This window comes from Hippoglossus hippoglossus, chromosome 7 (assembly GCF_009819705.1).
Source record: "Hippoglossus hippoglossus isolate fHipHip1 chromosome 7, fHipHip1.pri, whole genome shotgun sequence".
NCBI lineage: Eukaryota > Metazoa > Chordata > Actinopteri > Pleuronectiformes > Pleuronectidae > Hippoglossus > Hippoglossus hippoglossus.
In genome coordinates, this window is record NC_047157.1 from 21,486,960 (window position 1) to 21,506,085 (window position 19,126).

A 19,126-nucleotide genomic window follows, 5' to 3' on the forward strand; every position below is an offset into this window, starting at 1 on the left:
ATCAGAAGGTGGTTCCAGTGAACATGACACTGATAAATAAAGGTGTCCATCTAGGAGTTAATTTCACAACGTAAAAATTACCAACGATCTCTGCAGCATTTCACATCTTTTTTTATTTCTGCATTTCATTTCAACAATTTAATTGCACCCAGATCTACAATAGTTTGAAAACGTGCACAAAAACGTGAGTTTCTTCATCCTGCAAAGAATAATAAAAAATAAAATCTGACCCAGGCAAAAAAGGATAGCAGGAAACTAGTGTTAATTCTATAATTCTCCTTCTAGTTAATCATAATTTAATACCTCAGCATAATATACTTATAAAGACCAATATGTCTTGTAGTTTTGCCCCTTGCAGCATTCCCCAGCCCTGCAGTTAAAAAAAATATTTTCTCTATTTAAAACAAACATTTCAATGTTATTATTATAATCTTCATCATCATCATTACTATGGTCTTAGTAATTTCTGAGAAAAGAAAATATTTTCCTCTCATTCAGGCCCACTCCTTGTCACCGAGGCCCACCCACCCTTATCAGAATCCAATATACAACAATGCTCAAAAGTCCTGATCGAGAAATATAACGGATGGAAACACAGGAATGACACAAAACAATTACTCTGAAAATTAGAGGTGAGACTTAATGTAGCTTAAAATTCTCATCAGCACCCACACGAGGGATGAATTACCTTCTGACTGAAAGGTTGTTCCTGCACACTCCTTGAACTGGAAACCATTTACACCCACTGAAACCCGTTAAAACCCACAGTTCCTCATCCAGGACCTACAGCTTCACACTGAAGATGGCAAATATTCATGAGCTCTACTCTCACAAGGAGCTGTGTTTTAAATAAAAATAAATAGATATTTAAAAAGGAAGGGAAAGAACAGTCCATCTATAATGTTATTGTCTTTTTTTCTTCATTTTAACATTTTCTAAGAAAAATCTGACATAAGAAAATCATTATTTATGCCTTTTCAGATTTTTCTAAAACTTTTTATATTTTACCTATATCAAGAAAATCATACAGATATACAACAAAATAAGAAGAAAAAACAACAACAGTATGAATCCTTTAAAAACTATATGCAAAGGGAATTTTAAAAACAAATAAATAAATAAAATACCAATATCGATGATGGTGTAATTAAAACTGAGGAAGAGTCTAACCAAAGCAGAGGAGAAAACAGTGAGTTTATAGTACTTGGTTTTTGCATTAAGTTCAATAAGGGACCTCTTGGTAAAAAGTAGGGGGAGGGGTTACATTAGGTGCTGATGATGATCCTCCATGTCAGTTGGCTGCAAGTCCAGTAGCTTCAGAAGACAGCCTGAGGAGAACAATGGAAAATAGAACTTTACGTTAACATTTCATTAAATAATACAGAAAGATGTATGTTTAAATAGTGACAACACTTGATGTAGAAGATTAATATTGATGGTTGCCAACTAAAAACAATGATTAACTATCAAACTATCTGAGTGAGTGGGGTGAAGTTTGTATGTTTTGCATTAATTTAAGAATATCATAGAACACCTGCCTGAAACAACGAATTCAATCCTGCAAGTGCAAGACAAGTATTTTATTATTCACAAATTTCCTAATGAAATATTTTACTTTGTCCAAGATGGGATGTGTGGTTTGTAAAAATCTGAAAACTACATTACCCGTCATCCTACTCCAACCATGTCAATGTTATTTTAAGTAGCTTTAATGCAGGTTGGTGAAATTCAAAGCTTATTGAAACTAAGGCACACAAAGATTGCAAATGATGAAATAATTACTAATTAGAAAAAGGTTTAAATATGATTGCTCATAATTCATATTTTTACCTGAACACAATTGAATAAATTAATAACAGCAATGATAAAACACTCTAAACCAAACAACGGCTCAATAATAGGAAATTTCTACATTTACTTTAAGTTTGATTAAAATCTACTGTCTTATCCAAATCGGACTGATGCGAGGAAAGTTTTGGTGAAGCAATTGTATTTTGGGGAAATAGAGCTTTGTGCCTCTTCCTCTGTTTGTAATAAACCTCAAACTTTGCGACTTGCTGGTTGTATGGACACGATAAGACCAGATCTGTAAACCTCCACCAACCAGTCAAGCTGCAGGAAATATAGTCACGATCTCCCTTCTGTTCCTGAGTCACTGGGTTGAATAATGGCCAGAAAAGTGTTTGCAGAACATTTAAATGTCAGTGAAGCCGACCTTGAAAATATCACCACTTGATCATTTTATCCTATTAAGACATTCACATGAAAATGTACCATAATTAACCTATTAATTCCAGAGTTATGGCCAAAAATATATTTTGTGGGATCAGAGCGATTTGGACCTTCGAGCACCAAAATCTTATCGGTTGATCCAAATGAACGTTTGTGCCAAAACTTAAGAAAACCCTTCAAGGTGTTGGAAAGACCATTCATTACAATATAATGTCTCTGGTTGTGGCTATCACTGTCAGTTGAAAGAAGAGATTATGGTGTCCAGTGAACCCTTTGTACTGAACCTGTCTATCTACACTCAAGACAAAGCAAACAAAACGTAGAACACTCCTTTCAACCTGCTTTTGAAAGGATGCGTCACAGAAGCCTACAGCCTCTTTCTTACCGAGCATTAATCAGGTACTCAGCCAGGCTGATGCTGGCGTGGGAGCCAGTGATGGTGACCTGTCTGTCAGTTGAGCCCTCCACGGGGTTAGCGATCTTGATCTGAGCACCTGACATCTGACGGATCTCATTGATCTTTGCGCCCTGACGACCAATGATGCAACCAATGAGCTGAAACCAGAAGAAACCGTGACAACACATCAGCACCTTCAATCCCACAAGGTAAATAAAAAAAAATTAAAAAAACAGGACAACAGGATATTTAAAATAAAAGCATCATGTTTCCACGTAAAAAGCAAAAGGAGGTAAATGCTACTTACATCGTTTGGAATGGTCAGCTCATGAGAGCCAGTTTGTGCAGAGGCATCCATCCCGGCTGAAGAAATGCAAAGAAGTCCATGAGAGTGTTGACTAAACAGGTTATTACGGATTTACAGCAATCAAACACCCTCTTTCAATATGTCCACCTACCCTGGAAGCTCTGGTTGCCGTGTGCAATGGGGAAAGGGCTCTGCTGCATGGCCAGCTGGTGAAGTTTGGTGAGCTGTTGATAAACAGAGGAAACGACGTGGAGAGCAAACAAACACAGACAGACAGACACAAACCAGGAGTGAGGAAAACTTTTACGACAGCAAAGCTGAAATGTTGCAAATATTTCCCTTTTGTAAACAGGTTATAGTGAGGATGAGAGGAAAACATGGAATGAAGCATGGGACCCATGATTGAGCCTCAAGCTTGAAAAATGTTGATGTTAGAATTTTACTCTACAATCTTTGGGTTATTAAATGAATGTGACTGTCAAGCAACGGTGGTTGAAATAAATGGGTCAGAGGGATGGAATAAGAAGGTGGCATGGCTTCCCAGGACCGAAGTTGCAAATATATTGGATCACTTACAGAGGGCCCTTCACTTACATCAGGCTGTGGAATGGCGTGCTGCCCTTGGACAGCGTATGCCTGCAAGGAGAGAACAGCACTTAGAGGGTGTGGCAGTGTCACACACACTGAACCCAAATATCCATCAGTTCACTGTCCTTGGTGAGCGGCAAAACCAAAGCCAGGCCGGCTATAAACAGCAGACCAGCTACTGGAAACAATGGCCTGTGTATAATTTGACTCATTTGACCAGAACTGCTTCAGGACAAAGTGAAACTAAAACTGGACACTGTGAAGGCAAATACTACACGTGACAAAACTAGACAAACAAAAGAAATGCTTTCATTGTTTACCTGACCACCTGCAAAGATGACAGGAGAGCCTGAGGGTTTGGGTCTGTACGGGATGGTTACTCCCTTGGGTGGAGACTAAACAAATAGAAACATTCACTATTGAAGCATCATCAACAGGAACATAGAAAATAATAATTCATCATTGGTATCAATAAGAGCCATTGCAAAAGGTTGTCTGTACCTCAAGCATGACGACACAAATCTGCTTGACACACTCGATAATGGACTGGGGGGTCCCTGCAACGGTGATGGCACGCTCTGTTGAGTTGGGCAACATGTCCCCTGCTACTTGTACCTGAGCTCCTGCTGACTGTGGACACAAACATTGACACACAGAGAGTTAGGACACTTCAAAACAAATTCAAAACATCACAAAAACAAAGAAGCCCGGTGACAAACCTCTCTGATTTCCTTGATCTTGCAGCCACCTTTGCCAATGAGCGAGCCACACTGGCTGGCAGGCACGACAAGGCGCATGGTGACTGGCGGTTTGCTGGTGGCTGTACTGTTAGTCATTGAGGTGCTGATGTCCTATACAGAAAGTAGCACGACAGGAGAACAGTGACAATTAGAACGTTTCTAAACTGTTGCTGTATCACGTTTGACGCAAGATGTGGCGAGCGACTCTAACCTCTTCCAGTTTCTCAATGATCATGGAGAAGGCTTTGAAAATGGAGGTGGTTGGTCCTGCGAGGGTTATGATCCTCTCTGGACAGTTCCCCTCTGAGATGTTGATGCGAGCTCCGCTCTGCAGAACAAAACATGGAGTATTTAGATCAGTCACAATTAAATAATGTCACGCGCAGGAGTCAGTGTCACGGAAATTATGGACAAAAACAAAAAAAAACTTACCTCCTCTCTCATCTTCTTAACAGACTCTCCTTTCTGTTGAAGAACGCACAAGTACACAATATTTACAAAACACACCATAGGACAACAAAACGATGGATTCATTCAGGCATCAACACAAACGTACCTTTCCAATGATGCTTCCAACCTCCTGCAGATGGAGATAAAAAAAGGACACGTTAAAGCAAGATATGTATTGTTAATGGCCACCAGACCTGATTATACTGGGGGGGGGGAGGAATGCTTGAAATCAGACATTGCGTGCAGGCTCACTCACCTTCCCGTGCATGAGTAGCCTGATGGTTAAGGTGACATTAAGTCCTCCTTCAACCAGGCTCGAGTCCATTGCTGCAGGTAAATCCAGGGTGAGTCTTTGGTGACAGGCTGAAAGTCTGAAACGAGAGGAAAACGTGACAATCGGGGACAAACGTAGCAGCTGGACACATCAGCCCTTTAACAACAGCTGCTGTCAGTGCAGAGGCGTGGAGCGATGCAGACAGTGCACATCTTGAAATGCCTCTTATTGTAGTTTAATAACGTGCGTGTGTCACTTCGGAGACAAGGAGACGCCTCAGTCCAGAAATTCACGTTAGACTGGCCCGACTCCACTGATTCACGTTAGCACAATGACCCACTGTCTCTATGGGGTGATGCCTAGTTCCTGGTATGTAACAGCTATGGCGACACAGATTGTCATTTATTTAATGGGCTCGAATCACGCTGGGGAAACTTTTGATTTACATCAGAGTAAGTTTGAGTCGAGTGCGCGTCCACATTGGCAACGAAAGACTGGAAATGAGCTAACGCTAACGTCGCAAATCCCCTGTCTATTTTGGTGAGAGCAACCCAGTCACGCAAGGCTACGTTAGCTAGTTAGCACAGCCACATTTCTGAATAACTTCTCCTTTGTGGTGTTTGGCGAAATAATTCGTAGAATACGTTCAGGGACCGACGCCAGCGCGCAACTCTCCGACGGGCCGCGACGCTCAAAACATTTCGGGGGATTTTTTTCCATTCGCGCTCGCTAGCGTTAGCATCGTACGCTCCAGCGAATAGTCGGGTCCCGCGGCCTCCGGAGCGCGCCGAGTAGTTCCTGCCCTTCATCCCGAAAGCTGCGGGAATAAAAACAGAAAAGCTGAACGTGTGGCGCTCTTACCAGAAACCGGCCCTTGAAGAGTGTTCAGGGGGTGGGTAGGGTGGCAAGGGTGGAAGGGGAGAGGTTCGGGAGGGAGTTTTAAAAGGATCCGGGGAAGAGGGAAGCGACACCGCTGCTCGATCGGACTCTTCTCTCCTGCTTAGCACAAAAGACCCAATGAGTTCAACTTTGACCTCCGCGGCCCCGCCCCTCCACGCACGGCCCCGCCCACCTCGGGGAATACATCACACACGTAAAATAAAGGCCACGATTACATTTTTATTTATTTTATTTTATTTCAGTAGGGAAGCTATAAAGATCCTGTAAGACACTATGATGAGAAACAGAATAATAGCTAAGTATCTCATTGTTATGACTTAGTATCTTATTATTATGACTTAGTATCTTATTATTATGACTTAGTATCTTATTATTATGACTTAGTATCTCATTGTTATGACTTAGTATCTCATTATTATGACTTAGTATCTCATTGTTATGACTTAGTATCTTATTATTATGAAGTACTATCGCATTATTATAACTAATTTTGATAATTATGTACAATTAAAATCATATTTAGTTACAGAAACTGTCTTATAAACACTGTATAAACAATGTGAATATAGGCTGTAGATGGTTGATAGATAGATAGATAGATAGATAGATAGATAGATAGATAGATAGATGGATAGATGGATAGATAGATAGATGGATAGATAGATGGATAGATAGATGGATAGATAGATAGATATATAGATAGATAGATAGATGGATAGATAGATGGATAGATATATAGATAGATAGATAGATAGATAGATAGATAGATAGATGGATAGATAGATAGATAGATAGATAGATAGATAGATGGATAGATGGATAGATAGATAGATAGATAGATAGATGGATAGATGGATATACAAGTTCAATTCACGCGCTTTTGCACCTTCCTTTTAATATTCATCCTACATTATATACTTTCACATATTATTGTCAGCAATGATTTTTTGACGATCATTTACTGCTACTAAGTAAAGATTAAATAGTCAAAAAATAGACATTGGTAAAAGTAATGAATAAGTGAACATGCAATATAAGAGCATGGAAGTATAAAATAGAAATATCATTGAAATGATATATACAAATGAAACAGAATATATACAGTGGAATGCATTGCACATTAGTCATTGAATTCCACAGATGGGAGTGAGTATTACATGGGTAATAAATATTGTAAAAATAAAATCTAAGACATAAAGTCTTCAATCTTTGGTCTCTCTAATTGATGTGTGAATCATTGATTCCGCCTTTTAAATACGCAGGAGTAGAAGTCATGATGGCGCCTCCCTGATCTCAGACTCTTCTCTCCTATGAACATTCGGTGAGTCACTTTAGTTCTTGTTCTTCTAGACATTTGTTCGAGAAGATGTGTCACTAGTGGAGGAAAAGCTTGTTTATGTTTGTTTGTATTGTTTTGTATTGGAAAGAGGATTCACTCTGCTCGAAGTCTGAGAAATGGAATGATTTGAACTTATTAGTTTGTTGTTTATCTCTGAAAGTGTTATTGTCTTGTTTGTTTGTTGATCTCTGGACTCTATTGTATCATTCTCATTTCGTCATATTGTAATTCTGTGTGTTTACAGACAAAAATTTTTGTTAATTCAAAATGAAAAGTTTATTTGTGGTTGAAGTTGTTTCAACGTTAAAGAAATGTTTCTACAGCGTCTTTACATGTTGAAAAAGAGTCACTGAATCACTAAGGGTCAAGTTTCATGTAATAAATATTGTGTGACTAGGCCGACAGCCTGCTGTCACTACTAAGGATTTAAAACTCAATGAGGATTGAACAACCAGTGTTGAGGAAGGGGACTCTTGTGTTTTACATAAAGATTTATTTCACTGTGATGCATTGAACTTCTCTGGATTCAGACAATAAAGATATTATTTTTTATGAAATGAGGAAGTAAATGAGGAAGTAAATCAGAAAGTCACTTTTGGAGGGAAACTGCAAAGGCCTCACATCAAGACCTCACCTGCAAAAAACAAAAATAGCCATGCGTCGAGCACTGGTCAGGCGGCCTCCCGGGGCATAATTATGAGATAATAAGTATATAATAATATATAACTCATGTTAGATATATATGAAGTATGTTTGAAATATATCATGGCATCCACTGCAAATTAAATAGTTAGAGAAATATGTTTTTCTCTAATGCTTGCTTGTAGAGCATCAAATATTGACATTACCTTGTAAAACTTGAATACATTTAATCTAGATTAAAACATTTATAATATTGTAAACGATGGATTATAACCCCCCGGTGTTTTCATGTTTAAAAACAAAGTTGAATTGTATTCTGTGGAATGTCAGGAAAACACAGTGTGAAGCTTTGACGCTGCTGATGACACACACTGCTGCAGTTTTCTCTTCATCCAACAGATGGCACAACAACACTGTGAGTACGGTCACCTCAGCACTGATCTGGTTTCAGTCTCATTTCAGGGGCTTCATCCTTTTTAGCATCACCCACATACAAATCAAGCTGAACGTGTTGACTTCAGTGTCCTGACCTTACTGAGTAAAATAACTGACGAAGCACCGTCAAGCAAATACCTTTAAACAGGCATGTCAGCCACTTAAAGATATCAAATTAAAGATAATAGTGAGGGGGGGAAAGTCGTCACTGAGTGAGTCAGCACTCTAAATGTAAATCTTCTAAGAGCAGGCAGCAACCTTGGCTACTTGGTTTTACTTACACGGAAGTTAGATGTGTGACCAGAGGGATGTAATATGAAATAATAATAATTTGTATCTATTATTTGTAACAATGGCCTTTAAAGCCATATGTGTGTTTCATTTCTAACAGCAAAGAAGAGTCAAATGGTCAGTAATTAGTAGTAATGGCTAGTAATCAGTCATATTGCTAACATGGCTATAAAATAGGCCTTTTTTTGGTTTGCACCTCCAGGCTGTGATGACGTTTGAAAATCTGCTGATACAGTGTAAACGATCCCAAAAGGACAACTCGACCTTGTGACCTGAAAATAATGAACCTCCGCTTCGTTATTTCGTCTTTTCTTTGTTTATACGTGAAATGTGATTCATGACGTTCCGCTTCATGGTGGATTTCCTTGTTTGCTTGCGAGACTGTTGTTTTGTCACATGATTGATGGGATAAATGAGGACCTTAATTGCCTGCTATACTCTTTTATTTTGAATTAGAGGGAGCACGACCGAAGCCCTGGATTGTACAGTTCAATCCTTAAACCAGCGTACAACAGAAAAACAGAGGAGACGGATGAAATGGAACAGTACAGCCCTGTAACCATGTGTTCATGGTCTGGTTGACGGAGTACTCTGCCTGAACTCACTCAGCACATGTTCATTAATCTGGTGCACATCAGAGCACCCACGATACAATTAGTCAATGGCTGGAATCACTCGCTATTGTCTGTAACCAGTCTTCTATTCCCCCTGAATCATTAATCTTTTATAAATCCAATTCTCCATCAGAACTGATGTCCTACACAGCGTGATTTACACACTGTCGTTTACATGCACGACTCGTGAATCACGTCTGGCTCAGTGTCATGGATTCAGAATCATTGCTTTCGATAGCTGGCCCCCACACTGGAGGGGAGATGGTTTGTCTCCAGTTCTGGGTCGTTTTATAAAATATTATTTCCCTTTCTGGTCATTCTAAACTGAATCCAGGCCGTTGGAGGCTGGATCTTGCTTTTTGCAAAGCCATCTGCAGTGCTGCCTGAACGGTGCCAGGCTCACAGGGCTGCTGGTGCTTTTAAAATAGAACCATGGCTGACCAGATTTGCCCCCCAACCAGAGGCCGTCATGCTCCAGTAACAGGTAAAACATCTACTGTAAGTCCACCAGCTGCACGCTGCATGAACAGGGTTCTAGCTCTGTACAATAACACTGAAGAGGAAAATACATTAAAAACACATGAAGCTAAAGACAAAGAGTGTTTTTTTGTTGTTGTTGTAACAAAAGATGTTTAATTAGGTTGGGAACTTCACTGAGAGCTGGGTGATACAGAGGAGAGGGGGTGCAAGCTCAACAGCTTTTGCAAACAACACATGGTCTCCCTGGCCTTTTTTTATGTGTCTCCTCCATCAAACAGGCAGCTTACGTAATCATCTGCTTACTTGAATCTCTGCATCTTTCACACGATTTCTGCTCTTTTTACACATCCTCTGCCCCCCACACCTCCTTCACCCCCCCCCCTGCCAAATGTAATGCATCCTCTCCTTGTTCCGTTTTTCTCCTTCAATGCTTTTATCTGACGTGCCCACTGGCACACACTCTCTCTCTACCTCTCACTCTCTCTCTCCTGTCCTTCCTCCCTCCGCTGGTGAGTGGTCATTGATTACTGTACATGGATTGTATGATGAAATGCCACTCGCCCACCTGACATCCTCTTGTCAGCTGCCCCTGACATCCCACTGCCTTCAGTACAGCTTTAGCCCTGCTATATTACTCTGTTGTGGTATGGATTCACATCTGGAATGACTTGAATTGTGGTGAGCTTTCAAGAACAGTAATAACACTTTTTTTCAAATTCCAATTTTGTAGTGGTGGGAAATTTGTTTGTGTTACTAAATCCTATTTATTCTCTTGAGCAGTAAATCGTCTGCACATAATAAAAGTAAATGATCTGGATTACAGTGTGAAACCTGATGACACACTCAAAGCCAGAGAGAGGGTTGTCCAATTAGTCACCTAATTAGCAAGTGGATGTTATTTTAAAGATTAAAGGGCTCGAAAATAGATGGAAAACAGAAGCACTCATGATTAAACCTCCTCCAAAATAAATGTTGTTGCTTGTTTTTTTTGGACTTGAACCCATGTACTTTGTGTGTTTGAGACAGAGAAAAGGTTGGGAGTCATGTTTAACACAACAGCGGGCAAGATGCACAGATCCGTTAACTCACTAAAATGGAGATACCGAGACGCACAGTGGGACTGAATTCTCTCTGCAGGGGTGTGAACAGATACAAAGCCCTGTGCTCTTGGTGACTGCAGCATCACTACCTATCCACAGCCGCAGTTAGATGCACCTACGGGGTCACAGCGAGAGGTGACGCATGCCCTCGTAAACTGTCCAGTCAGGAGACAGAAAGGATGTAGAGAGGCTGTGACTCCCTGCTCTTATTTTAAGAGGATCTTCCATAAATAGGTTGCTCCCACAGAGATGGATAATTGGCGCGATATCTTGGGGGCACGAGCATGAGGAGCAGTCTTCATTTTGAAGCCAGGCCCTCCACAGGAAGAACCCAGTTATGCAAGCCACTGGGCCGGCTCTGTGGACTCTGTGTTGAGGGAAACACATGATAAACCAAGCTTATACAGAGTGTGATAGAGAATCCTCCACGATATATCCCACATATGGTGAGTTAAACCAATTGTGATGAGCAGAGGAGGAGCAGATAACTGAGTGAAAGTTGATTAATAATAGACTGGAACTCAGATCTAACCCTCAAATATCCTCCTGCATTTATTTACAAACTGAAAAATCTCAACAAACTATTTGATGGGTTTCCATGAAGAAATCTACTGATTCTGGTGATTCCCTGTTTTAGTGGCATCATTATGTTGCCTTTTTTATTCTCTAATAAAATGTCTGAACAGTTATTGCATGGACTAACATTAAGTTTCATCCACACGTTCATGGTGCCCAGAGGAAGATTTAGATTTAATGCATGTATTTGCATTCAGACCTTCAGGACAATGTATTCTAATGAATCCACTGTCTACACTAGAAGCCCCAAAATACACCATTGCCCCCAGAGACTAATTTGTCGTCAGTGCAGATAGTTTCAGAGATTGGTGCAATTCTTTAGTTTATGCCCCAAAACCCCCAATGCTAATAATATACCCATCAACTTGTGCTGTGTGCTAAGTGCTAACTAGCAAATGCTTAATAAAATAGTGATACTTCAAGATGCCAAAAGCAGAGAGCGGCCACAGTGTTAATATCATGGTCTGGTGGTGTCTGGTGGAGGAACCGGGGGTTTAAGTGCAGTCACAGACTTGTTGAGTTGATTGGAGAATGAATCTCAGGTGAGTTGACGGGAAAACCAAATCCGGCCCGACACACACGTGTAAACATAACAAAACAAGGACAAACAATGTACATGAGGGAAAACAGCAGAAAGACATGAGGTAAATGAGGAAGGTGGACCAAATCCTCACAGACAGAACAGACTGGTGCGACGAAGCTTGGCAGTTGATGGTAGAACAGCTTTCTCCCTCCTCCAAAACACTCTCACACGACAGCACTCACTGGCCTGAGTACACACAGAGAGGCCAGACACAAAGCAAAAGTATCCCACTATTTTCCCTCCATCTGGCAACAATGTGTCACGATTCTGCTCGGGTGACACGGCTGAAAGGAACCTTGTTTTTTTTTTACATACTTAATTTCAGAGAAAAATAAAAGTGCATGTGGACTAAATGAAGCACACACAGTGGAATACACTGACAATAATGAATGGACTGTGAATTCCTATTCTTCTCCATCTGGAACATAAAAGACATCCGAGGAAAAATACATTTTATGGCAATATTCAGCCACATATATCTTTAAAATGTTGTATTCAGACAAACTGAAAACCACAGGCATCGGTTTGTGTTTTATTTACCTGTCTAGATCCATCTCGACTTTTACCGGCTGTTGGAGCTAAGTTAATTAGACACGGTCTGCTTGTCGCATAAGCATTTCAGGGAAAAAGCTTTATGTGCCACATCAAAGCTGCTAAATAGTATTCGACTAATTTGCTCTTTGAGGATTTTCTACCGCAACAAAGAAACTCTGGATCTTCATTATTGTTTCCTGTTCGTCTAAAATCCAAAGGATAAATGGACTTTGACGAGTTGAAACACTTTAGAGAGAACGAGAGGAAACAAAGACGTTTACATCTGTTTTCCCTGTGAGTCATTTTGGAGTCTTACTTTTCTTTTTTTTATATATGAGCATCTGCAAAACAGTAACTATTACCTCAGTATAAACTGTACATATATAGTACATATACAGTACAATACATATACAGTAATATCATACATAATGTGCCTTTCATGTACACATTCGATAATACAATAGTATGAAGTAATGGAACAGAATACTACAATACTTTACTACAATATATAATTTATAGCTAATGATAGTATGTTCATGTTGGATCATCACATGCTCATCTTCACAAAGTCATTGATTGTTTAGTGACAAACATGCATCCCATTGATCCCCTGACTATTTGAATGACTTCAGCCTAAAGCCTGGTGCTGCACCATGTCACCAACCCACATCCAGACTAAAGAACACAAGTGACACCTCACCATGCAGGTAGAGTCACAGTCACAGTCCACTATACAGCTGAACTAGGAAACTGAACTAATTGTCCGACTATATATGAGCAGGTTGCCTTGAGATAGCTTGGCTCAGCTCTATGGAAAAGTACAAGCTGAACAGAAAAGTATTGAGCTTGTACAACAGAACCTTTGGCTGCCTCTGTTGATATCCACGCTGGGATCAGATGCAGAGTCATTAGTCACGGTCTTGTCCAATCAGACACCCTTAATGTTTGTGCTACCGGGCATTACTTTGGAGGTCTTTTGTTGTCAGTCTGATTTCAAACTGGACATTAGTCATATTCATGCTGACAGCACACTCCTCGGTATGTGTGTGTGCCATAATATTTGCATTTGTGTGTCTAAACATCTGTGTTGCCATTATTCACCCTGACAAACAAAATTAATGACTAGCCTCCATACCTTCATGGAACAACTGAGGCCATATAAACTAAAATCCTATAGCTGCAAATAATATAGACAAATAATAACTTGGAGCATGCATGTTACCCTGAGGTGTAATAATACATGATTTGATATGATATATTAACTGTTTAAACACCACTCTGGGATGCTTCATAAGAGATTGAACACTTTACAGAACTAGTGCAGTGCCCAATGTAAACCTCCCTGATTTGTTTGCTTCTGTCAATGTTCCCGGAGCTACTTAAGAAGTATTCCTTGTCAATAGTGATTCCTCTTCAAACGGTTCTACAATAAACAGTCACTTTGAATTTGTTTGTGTGCTGGATTGTTGTGTGCAGAGCTTTTTATAAACCGTCTAAGGATGCAGAATGAAGTTAGAAAACTTTGTGTTCATCCTACCTGGTTCGTCTGCAATGAATATTTTACAGCCAGTGTTTTTCATGAAATCAAACTGAATTTACTTTATTTCATATATTGTATGTCAGATGTTTCAGAAGTCTGCAAAGCAATTTACACAATCTTCAGACCCAAGTCAACAACTTTTCATTTTCATTAATTATCATTAATCCAAATCGCACCAAACTCGGCTCTACATTTCCTCTGTCTGTCTGTAATACACATGCCAAGTATGAGGCTGATAAGTTGAACGGTTTGTGAGATATGCGTATCACATACAGACAGACAGATGTTTGTGGAAGTAGTAGGTAGATATTGTGAGAGTGCATGCTGTGCTGATTTGGGCTTTTACACAGGTAGGCTATGTACACATGTTTAATAACGTTTCTAATATTATCAACTGTCTAAAAGGCAACAATTATTACAAGAAAATGGATGAAATGGATGAAATTTCGCAGTAAAATGTATTTTCTCTGCCTTTGATCATCAAAGAGCCTCGCTCCATCCTGAGTAACGCATCGAAACCCTGATAAAACACACACCGTCCACTCATATTGCCTCTTCGTTGCGCATAATGATTCATCAACCACCGTTTGCTCATCATGAGTCCGTGATTTCGGCTCGGATGAGTTCATCCTGTCGGCAGCAGCTGATGATGACTGTTCGGTCGTGGGCCCTCGGATGCCCCCACCCCCACCTCCCTCATCCCGCGTCTCGACGGACCAAACGCTGCTGCTGCATCACCACCACCACCTCCACCACCACCACCAGCACCGGCAGCCTCCAGACTGCGTTTTCCCCGCCGCGATGGATCCCTGCGTAAACCGGTGAGCTGCAGCCGGAGGACGCGCCGTGGAGAAGGAGCAGGAGAAGGAGGAGGTGGAGGACGACCGAGCAGCGATGACCGCGGAGAAATTGTCTTAAGGAATAAAACAAGACAATTAATATTTGCGGCAGCGCGTTGTTTACCTTCCCGACTGATACCCAGCCGGCTGACAGTGACACCGCACGGCCGACATGTAAGAGCCCGGATAACTATTCAGCCTCCATCTGCAGCTGCTCACAATAACATGAGAGAAGGTAAGAGTGTTGTCCAGGATTCACACCGGGCGTTGCGGGTTTCTGTCAAATAACAAAACCATTGAGGCTCGGTTGAAGCCCATCAGGCTGCTTTGGTTGAAACCTCCTTTGAATTGGTCCATGTTCACCTGTGCACGTACATGCGACCTGAACATGTCATGTCAGCAGCCTGTTTGCTTGTCTTGTTATTATTATTTTTTTATGGGGTATGAATTTGACTGTTCACCTCAGGATGTCTGCACCAGAGCTGGCTCCTGCTCCACAGCTGCCAGAACCAAAGTCAACCCACTGAGGCAAAATACATGCAGAATACACACTTTAACCTGTGAGGCAATTAAAACCATTGTTTTTCCAGCTGTATGTGAACCGTATGAATGTGTGTGTGTTTGACAAAGTTACCAGACCTCACCTGCCTTGGTTTCATTGAGAAAAAAAAGAGAGATTTCTTAGAGGGAGAACCCCTCTTCAGAGAATAATTAGTTGAATCTCTGTTAGGTTGTTAAGTTGTTAGATTTTGAATTAATCAGCACTAAATTACCATTTACTTGTTGGTTGAATGTCTTGCTCCCCCCCCCCCTCGCTCTTAGATTAGACTGCAAAACCACAGCCGCATACTCCTCCTATAGCCTCCCTTTGAAGTTTCATCACTCCCTGCTTTAAAAAACATGACATTTATTTTGTAGGTAGTAAATAAAAAACTCATTTCTCGACTGCTGCCTGCTGGATCCCTGTGTGGACATAAAGCAGCACACACACTTATCCTCTGCTGATGCTGATGCTGATGCTGGGGGGGGGGTTCAGGATCGATCAGTCAGTTTGTGTCGAGGCCTTTGTTTCAGTCGTTGTTGTCAAACAGGAGACCCGACAATTAAAAGCCCATTTTGTTGGTCGAGGGCTGATTATTAATTCATGCTCAGCTCAGTGGGACCACAAATCCTCAAATGACACAGTGAAGAGTGTCAGTGTAGCAGTGAGCGAGCCTCAGCCTCAGAGACACACTGAGTGCTCGGGCAGCCTGAAAGGTTTACACATCACAACGCAGGCTCCGTTCTTTCTGTTTTCTGAACCTGGGCATGCTTTTAAACATATAGAGGATTGATCGCTCCTATTACGAACAGCAGGAGAATAACAGAGGTACCAAACAGAGGACAGGAGCAGCTCTGGGCATCCAGTGTACAACAGCTCTGTAGGTGGTGGATTTTAGGCTCCCACTTTAGGTGTCAATGTCATATCTGCTGCCAGAGAGCCAACAGCCGTGATTATACTCCACCAGATAGTTTGAAACCCAGCTGGCTGTGATCCAGGGCGGTGGGTGTTTTTAAACGGGGCTTAGTCAGGTAACCGCAGGGAGTGATCAGACAAGATACTGTACAGTATCACACACGCATCAGTGTGACGTCGAAGGACACGCAGCATTAAAAGTCCTTTCACACTAGGACCCTGTGGGATGCTGCAACAACTTCACCGGCGTTGCGCTGACACTCATATTGAAAACACTCAGTTGGGATTCAGATTGATCTCACGCTAACTGTCAACATTTTTGTCTTAATCTGAAAAGGCTGCTGTTGTTGTATTGATCCTATTTTCCAGTTTGATTGTAAACATTGGAGGACTATAACAAGTGCATTTACTAAAGCACGGTCCTTTATACATGTTAGTACTCTGTCCTCCTATTGAGCATATATAAACTCTTTTGAAACATTTAATGAATGTTTTATACAGACTCTAGTTATAAGCATCCTCCAAGGTTATTGTTGTATTTGTCAAATACTATCACTGCATTCTCTTATGAAGGTTCACTAACAGGTGTAAGAAGGTTTAATATAAAGCTGTGACTGATTTATTTATATATATAAAATGTACCCACATGTCAGAGGCTACTATGTAAACAGATGGCTATGTAGTAAAACACAGTTCTAATATATAGAATATTATTTGATAGAAGAACCTAACATAGGCTATATCGTATAAGATATAACTAACACTGTGGTTAAAATGAGCCACAGCTCGATTAGCAAATACGGTAAAATTACTTCATTATTGCATCAGCAACAATGATCCAATTATATATTGGTTAACAGTAGTTACTATAATTGTCTGCATAGCAAATAACTCACTTTGAATACTTGTAAGTACATTTCACAGATAATACTGGTGTACTTTTACTTTTAAATGTGCAGTAACTGATTTTTAGCCACTTTGAGGAAACAGGTTATGAACTGACATATCATCATGCAGCTGCTTATTTACACATGTAGATGTCATAGAGCAACATTATGATTCAATTGTAGTCGTGTCTCATGGGTTTTTAGAGCTTTTTAATTCTCCTGCTGTGGCTGAAATAGATGTGACCAACAAGAGTGGACCAGAACAGGGAAGTTCCAGGTCGGGCAGATTCACAGTGAACTGCAACTCCCTGTAAAGCTCCAGAGTTGAAATGCAGGACTATGTGAAGGCATTTACTTACACTGCTGTATTGCTAATTTCTCTTGTCTAAAAGATCAGAATACCTCCACCACAGCAAATACTGCAATAAGGGTTGTACGTTATACAAATGACAGCAAAGAGAGAACAAGTGTGCGTCTGACCTACGCTATTAGAGCCTCAGCATTTTAAGGAAGTACGACTGCACATGCTGGGGAACATTAGCTGCATCGTGAGAAGAGAAAGAGCAGAAATGTCACGAGGTATTTGGCCTAATTGTCATTTCAATGAGCACGGACAACAGTTTCCAAAGCCCAGAGTCCCCTCTTCTCTTAGTTCTCTCGTTTTTCTCGTCCTCTCGCTTTATCAACTTGCTGCCGGTCTCTCTCTGCTGTATCAGCCGAGCACGGTGGGTGTTGAGGTCAGCTGACAAACACAACAAGGTAATTACAACATAGCAGATTCACCAGCACTTCATGTCACTCGTCACGCTGCCTGATACTGGACGATGTAAGTGCTATAACGCAGTCGGTATGGATTACTGAATTTCCTATGTTATTATGTCTGCTGCCGTATGAAGCTCATGTCTCCAGTTAGTCTGTCATTACTACGACAGATCCACACTGTGATTTACTGTTTGACGGGAGAAAAGACAATATAGGCCTCGTAGAGAACCATGAAAAACCAACTGAAATGGTTTTAAGTTGGACATACAAATTAAGTTTTGGCAATTCAATTTTATGTCAGTTATGAATTTGAATTTCATGAGTGATACAGACTCTTCATCATATCGTCATTATGGCTTAACTGAGATTTTTTGGAATCATATAATATGGTGAACATTCCCTCTTTATTTCTGTCTAGTGTATAACACTGGTCTGATGTCTTGTCGCCTGCAGTGGCGCTGTTAAAATGTTATTGGTCCTTTGACATCACTATTGACTTTTTTTACAGAACTGAGGAGAACAATGACAATTTTAAGGGCCCCACTCTGGTAATGGAGCTGCAGCTATTGCCTCCTCTAAGGAGGATGTGCTTTCATTTGTTTAGTAGTTAGCAAGGTTATACAAAAACTACTGAACTGATTTTTTTGAAATCGTATGGAGGGGTGGAGCAAGACTCAAGGAAGAACCCATTGAACAAAGTGGATCTGAATAAATGAGCAGAGCCAAGAACTTTTTTTCCCGTTTTATTTAACATGGCGAGGTAGGGCGTTAGCATAGGCGGTGGTATGAACTCTCCAAGTGCTTATTATTGAACAATCTGTAAATAAAAATAGAGTACAAGGTCAAATCGTCAAAAATCTTGTTTTGTTTTGTGTCTGTTCAAACATGTCAGAAAACCAAAGTGTTTCAAACATCGACAGAGGAGTGAAAACCATCAGAGGAGAGAAAGATGGGATTTAGAGTTTTCAGGAAGTCATTCATTGTGTTGGACTCAGTTGTTCACTTGAAAACATGAATGTGAAACAAAAGAGTTAAAGGAGAGAAGCTCAAACCCAAACTAACGTGAGTGTAAATGTCAGTTTGTTGGTTTCAGAATTACAGAATGCTCCTATCTGACGTCAAAAAGGTATCTGAATATTTGACAGAGTGAAATAAACTCA

The 19,126-nt window shown here is 40.6% G+C and overlaps 2 protein-coding genes across 10 annotated transcripts in view; one reads left to right on the top strand and one right to left on the bottom strand.

The window, feature by feature from the left end:
- Window positions 1–93: 93 nt before the first annotated feature.
- LOC117764523 (poly(rC)-binding protein 2-like) lies at window positions 94–6,013 on the bottom strand. Of its 2 annotated transcripts, none has more exons than XM_034590379.1 (13): window positions 5,850–6,012; window positions 4,971–5,085; window positions 4,821–4,844; window positions 4,697–4,729; window positions 4,476–4,592; window positions 4,244–4,375; window positions 4,026–4,154; window positions 3,845–3,919; window positions 3,513–3,572; window positions 3,088–3,160; window positions 2,937–2,992; window positions 2,618–2,787; window positions 94–1,328 (listed from the first exon to the last, which is right to left on the bottom strand). In XM_034590379.1, the coding sequence occupies exons 2-13, from the start codon at window positions 5,037–5,039 to the stop codon at window positions 1,292–1,294; spliced, it is 975 nt and encodes a 324-aa protein (XP_034446270.1). In that variant the 5' UTR covers window positions 5,040–5,085; window positions 5,850–6,012; the 3' UTR covers window positions 94–1,291. The 2 variants fall into 2 exon arrangements, with proteins under 2 accessions (XP_034446270.1, XP_034446271.1); XM_034590380.1 differs by having other exon boundaries at window positions 99–1,328; window positions 3,531–3,572; window positions 5,850–6,013.
- Window positions 6,014–14,649: 8,636 nt separating this feature from the next.
- The window catches only part of dlgap4a (discs, large (Drosophila) homolog-associated protein 4a), a 79,782-nt gene continuing 75,305 nt past the window's right edge, over window positions 14,650–19,126 (top strand). For 6 of the 8 annotated variants that reach the window (XM_034590447.1, XM_034590453.1, XM_034590454.1 and 3 more), the window contains exon 1: window positions 14,652–15,096. The gene's annotated coding sequence lies outside the window, so the exon portion shown is untranslated. Of the gene's footprint in view, window positions 15,097–19,126 lie in introns of all 8 variants that reach the window. The other 2 variants (XM_034590451.1, XM_034590446.1) reach the window with 2 other exon arrangements.

Coding starts and splice junctions, on each gene's coding strand:
- LOC117764523 (XM_034590379.1), bottom strand. CDS start 5,039: ATGGACTCGAGCCTGGTTGAAGGAGGACTTAATGTCACCTTAACCATC. Junction 4,845..4,970: donor GGCTACTCATGCACGGGAAG/GTGAGTGAGCCT, acceptor CTCCATCTGCAG/GAGGTTGGAAGCATCATTGG. Junction 4,730..4,820: donor TTGGAAGCATCATTGGAAAG/GTACGTTTGTGT, acceptor GTTCTTCAACAG/AAAGGAGAGTCTGTTAAGAA.